Here is a 5,294-nt window from a genome sequence, read left to right as displayed (position 1 = left end):
CTAGTGGCGTGAAAGTACCAGCAGCTCAACAACATGTTGATGACTCTTACTTACCGCCAAAGTCAACGCCGTAACGTGATATTGCCCCTTCACATTAACGTCTATCTTGCGACTAGTAAGAAGCAACCGGACCACTTCTATCTCTCCGTGGAATGCTGCATACATCAGTGGCGTCCACCCTGTATTGTCCGCTGTGTTGACTTCGATGTTTTTGCTTGTCAGCATCAGCTTGACTACGTCGCTGTATCCTTTACTTGCTACATCCAGTAATGTAGTTCTTCCAGTATCATCCTTGATGTTAACATCGACGCCCTTGCTTCCAAGCAGTAGCTTCATCATGTCCTTGTTCCTCTTACACGCCGCGTGCATTAATGCAGTCTTCCCATCTATGTCTCTCGCATTGACGTCAATGTTGCGAATAGCCAGTAGCAGTCTGACGATCTTCTCATCTCCATATTTCACAGCTTTGAGTAGTCCTGTGCCCCCAGCGCTGTTTTGCGCGTTGATGGCAACCTTATCGTTGTTGATCAGTAGCTTCACAATGCGCTCATTTCCAGTGTCGATGGCCTGCAGCAATGCAGTATTCCCAACATCGTCTTTCACGTTGACATCCATCTTGTCAGAGCTGAGAAGGAGCTTGACGATTTGTTCGGTTTCCTGCTCTACGGCCTTTCTCATTGCGGTGGCCCCGGAACTGTCGCCCGCATTGACGTCAACCGTGCTGAAGCTGAGTAGGAACTTAATCATGTTTTCGTCTCTATTGCTCGCTGCCAGAACGATTATCGGCGTTGCCCCGTCGTTATTGCTATTGGCATCAACCCCGGCGTTCAGGAGTACTTCGATAGTGTCCTTGTCACCGGTCTTCGATACTATTACTGTGTCTATCCCAGTCCGTCCTGACCTCGATATTTGTGTATGCAGGCTATTGAATACTTCGGTCTCCACTTGGAACTCCAATGTCTTTATTGCGCACTGCTTTATCTTCATAGATTGCAGCATCAGCAATTCGAGAACTCTTGTGTCTTGATGCGTGGTGGCAGCGAAGCTCCAATACAAATTAGAATCTGCATTCGTCGTTTCCAGCTCCGAGGATCGACTCCGAATTAGCGTAGTTGCAAGCTCGCAGATAGCATCAGCTCGACTTGTAACGTATGGAATATGATTCTGCCAATTGGTCGTCGCATAACCAAAGAATTTGAATCCGTCCTGGGGTTCAGAGTACGAATGCCCACGAGCTTCAGCAACCGTCTTGCTCAAGTCAAACGCGGGTTGCTTCTTGGACTTGAGAAGCTTCATAGCAAGTTGCCGAGCGGAGCTCGAGCCGCCCATGGTGTTTCGCATGACCGTAGAAGGCACTGCTTGTGCTAAGATCGGACGGGCATTGTTTCTCTCAAGTTGGGTTTCGAAAACACCGTACCCAAGATAGGTAACAATGATATCCGCCAACGTTCCGTGTGCTCTTCCAACAGAGAAGCCCATGTACTTCACGTCGTCAAGACCATGAAGAATGTATTGCTTGACGCTGTGATGTATGACTCGGACAGTCGACTCTTCCTCATCGACAGTAAGAAGACATCCGCAGCAGGCTAGGGCTGACTGCACATCGTTCAACATCTTAGACGGATCCCATACTGCATGTCCGGGATCGACGCTTAAGGCTTCTCTCAACTCCTCAGTCGTCAGAGGTCGGCAAGCTGCCAATACGACCTCCAGTATCTTTGCTTGGAGCGACGGATCCGAGGCTCCTGATTTGTGTAAGATGCGGGAAAAGGTTTGTGCAAGGTCTCTTGGCAGATCTTTCAATGCTTCGCGGATCGCGTGATCTGTCTTCATACTACACAATGACTGGATCTGAAGAGCCGCCCAGAGGAACATTCCTTGCGACCCCTGAAGGAGCGTGTCTTGGATATCGATTATGAGAGTAGAGTCTCCGATGTTGAGAAGATCTTGATCAAGACATCGATAGAGTTCTGCTTCGATGAAGGTCTCGATGTCTGGGTTGCTTTCGGGTAATGAAACCGTGCGAGCATCTAGGAGGCGACGTGTGATTGATTGTAGACCTAAAGATGGAATTGGAAGGTCAGTAGTCGCCTCGCATGCAGTTTGTACAGGTACGTTACTGACTCTTGTTTGGCTCTACACGGAAAGAGGCACAAACAAAGACCTTTAGCTTTGACTGAATGTCCCGAACTGCTCGTACTAGCGTTGCCCTTTCCTCGTCATGGCATTCGTCTAATCCGTCTATTACGAAGAATGTTTTATGACTATGAGGGTAGGCTTGGAGGAGCATCCGCAGTATCGTATCAATGTTTCCAGTGGTGTGATTGTCTTCGCACATGCCTGAAGCTGTGTCGAAGTCAGAAACACTCCGCAGCATTTGCCACGCCAGTGAGCCCAAAATAGTGCGTGCTTGCAGACTTTCCGGTAAATCGTGCCTGCAGAAGAAGTATGCTACCAAGGGTGCATCCTTTTCGGCTGAGAGGCTGAGATCGTCCACGATATTGGCTAGCAACACCGATTTCCCTGATCCTAGCTTTCCAGTGAATACTAGTGTGCAGGGATGCGCGTGATACCTCCACTCTCTATATTCGGCGGAACGGGTATGAAGCGAAGTGTTTCCAGCCTTCCTTGTCTGCTTCCAAACTGTCTCGTAGTTATACGTGGAACAGAAGTCGAGCACTCGCTTCTTCGCGGCAAGTTTCTGTTGGTACGATGCAGAGTCAAACATTACTCTGGTTAAAGCCCTAGCAACAGAACTCTCTTGAGCTTCACTCAGTCGCATCTCTTGTGCAATCGAATGTGCCCACTTCTCGAGGTCAGACTGAAATGCTTTCAGGTCCCCATCGCTTAGGGATGATGTGAATTGCTGAAGGGCTGATTTCCTTCCGAACCTAAACAAATGACGACATAGACAAACGGCCACGGTGAAATATTCTAGGACGTACGCCTGCAGATTCGTTGAGAGCGGATAGAGTACGGCAATCTGCTGATGGCGTGGGCAAGAACGGCCAATGTCCATGAATATCGATGATAGCTTTTCTACGTGGTTCGACACGCTGACAAACGACTGGACACTCTCAGTAATTGATCCGGAAAATGGAGAAAACAGCATTTACTGACTAACAACGACATGCGTACCAGTGACCACACACCACATGCAATCAGATTTTGCGAGCCTCCAACAACGACGTCACCAAGTGCAGCGAATTGCTGTACCGCTTGAAGGAAGTAGGTGAAGCGCGGGCCAAAGCATCGACTGCCGAATTTCTTCGACATGCGACGGTCAAATTCGGCAGTCAGTCGCATGACATCGCACGGAGAAGGTGTCGCTAGAATCGCCTGCGCCTGCAGCGCGCGAAACGCAGACGTCTCTTCGCTGGGCAGGTCGGCTTCGAATTCGGAGACAGCTTGAGCGAGGCGAACCTCGGGACTGAGCGATCCAGCTCTAGCTACAGCTTTAGACATGGCCGTTGCCTGAAACCTGCAGAACAGAGAGTTTTGAACCAGAGCTGAGGTTAAACGGCGAAGTTGTTGTGAGACCAAAGCGTGATCAAGAGATGAACATTACAGTAATATGAACAGGGGTGTGGTTGGGGTCGCGATGTAGCTCAATCCAAAGTCATACAGTTGGAGGATCAGGAAGATATAGAGTGGCGTCTAACGTGAGTGAGGACGTGAAGAATGAAAAGACAAAAGGAGGCTGCCATGTCAGCACGCAGCTTGTAAAGCTGCCTAGATGCTGCGCACCAGGCTGAGTATGGCTGCGCATCTCAGCCGCGCCCTCGGGACCCAGTTCCTAAATGAGAGATTGGTCGCCATTAGCAATGCAAGGCTGCGAACAAGAACGATGCGATCCAGGATAGATGAGTTGAGACGAAAACACAACATTTGGGCAAACGATCGGAGTCGTCTGGTCTTCGAATTCATCATTTTAGTTAGACGGGGTGACGTCATAGGCACTATCGCACATTGGCATGGTTCGGCATGACTCGACCCTGGGAGGAGCTCCCAAACCGCAGCCGGCACAGATCGCAAGTACGAACCACGAAGAAGAAAGACGAAAGCAGATGCAACACCAGAGCGACAAGAGCGTGTGCTGAAATTGAAGGTATATTCCGCATGCTATAAGCTGCTCTTCACTGTTTCCTAGAATATGATGTGTATATCCACCGCACACGTGTGTTCCTCAACCACTCTATTTGTTCAACTCCTCAGCCCTCTTCTTGAGGTCCTCCTTGCTCTCCGCCTTGGGCATGTTGTCCGGAATGGCTGGGCCCTATAAATGTATTAGCTTCCGTTCCGATCCATGTGTATAACAACGGCACGCGAATAGCATACCTTGGAATTGTGAGCTGAAGCGTGTAGGTTTCCGCCCTCGGCGTGGTTGTCGTGCGAGGATGCGGTTGAGTCGGAGGACTCCTTTGCGATCTTGTCGGTGAGGCCTGTGGAGATGACGCGTAAGTTATGGCTTGAGCGGGCTGGATGGTGTGGTGAATGGGAAGAGAAGGTTGTTACGTACTGCCAGCGGCGCCCTGCTCAATTGGGTGGTCCGGCATGTTTGTTTAGGTCGATGTGGTGACTGATTGCTTCTGTCGTCGAGGTTTCGGTCCGCCGATATAAAGGAACCCTTTAACGTAGGCGTCTACTTTGTCTTCAAGGGACTGTTCCTTCACGTCGAGGTTCTTGACGTCCTGTTCGAGTACGGCTGTCTCGTTGACTTTGTTGTCGGGCAGGTCGCGGAGGTTGGGAAGTTTCTTGTAAAGGGCTTGTATCTCCTCAGAGTAGGCTTGCAGTTCGGCGATAGAGGGGGTTGAAGACATGGCTGGTTATGTAGGGCTAGGCGTTGTAGCAAGCGGGTAGTGCGTGATCGGTGACGTAGATGAGTGTGGCAGGCCCGCGGCTGGAAGCTGGCTGGAAGGGGAAGCTGCCGCTGGGTGGTGGGGGAGGGGCAGCGCTTGGCACCTGGGAACCTTGGTTCTGTGGACGCGGCCAGCACCGTCCAAGACTACTGTGGAGAGGTCGGTGGGTAAGCAAGATATCTTGCATGTGTATCATGGAGCCTGTGTCGGTGGCTTCTCCGTGGCAGATACTCGAGGTGGTTGGGTCACGTGTTCGTCTGTCAAGCCTGCGTGTATTTCCTTCAAGAAGGATATTGCTGCACACGCAGAGATGGTAAGCGACGCGTAACTGGGTTGGACGTTAATGTAGGCTTCATGTCATACGATGCGCCGCCGGCGTACCTGACCATAAGCCAAATGAGACTGGAAGAGGTATGTTCTTTGAAGGCCTTGGAA

General features: G+C 50.6%; 2 protein-coding genes across 2 annotated transcripts; both read right to left on the bottom strand.

Moving 5' to 3' along the window:
* On the bottom strand, nt 1-3,465 carry J4E90_009658 (uncharacterized protein; the record flags this gene model as incomplete). Its single annotated transcript, XM_051439177.1, has 2 exons — nt 1-2,030; nt 3,117-3,465. The coding sequence occupies 2 exons, from the start codon at nt 3,463-3,465 to the stop codon at nt 1-3; spliced, it is 2,379 nt and encodes a 792-aa protein (XP_051286781.1).
* Nucleotides 3,466-4,195: 730 nt separating this feature from the next.
* Nucleotides 4,196-4,820, bottom strand: J4E90_009657 (uncharacterized protein; the record flags this gene model as incomplete). The annotated part of the gene is made up of 3 exons (XM_051439176.1): nt 4,196-4,276; nt 4,339-4,468; nt 4,627-4,820. The coding sequence occupies 3 exons, from the start codon at nt 4,818-4,820 to the stop codon at nt 4,196-4,198; spliced, it is 405 nt and encodes a 134-aa protein (XP_051286780.1).
* Nucleotides 4,821-5,294: the final 474 nt, after the last annotated feature.

Source organism: Alternaria incomplexa, assembly GCF_024043165.1.
Source record: "Alternaria incomplexa strain BMP 0042 chromosome Unknown scaffold_17, whole genome shotgun sequence".
Lineage (NCBI taxonomy): Eukaryota > Fungi > Ascomycota > Dothideomycetes > Pleosporales > Pleosporaceae > Alternaria > Alternaria incomplexa.
The sequence above is the reverse complement of the archived record's forward strand: the minus strand, read 5'-3'. Positions and strand labels throughout refer to the sequence as shown.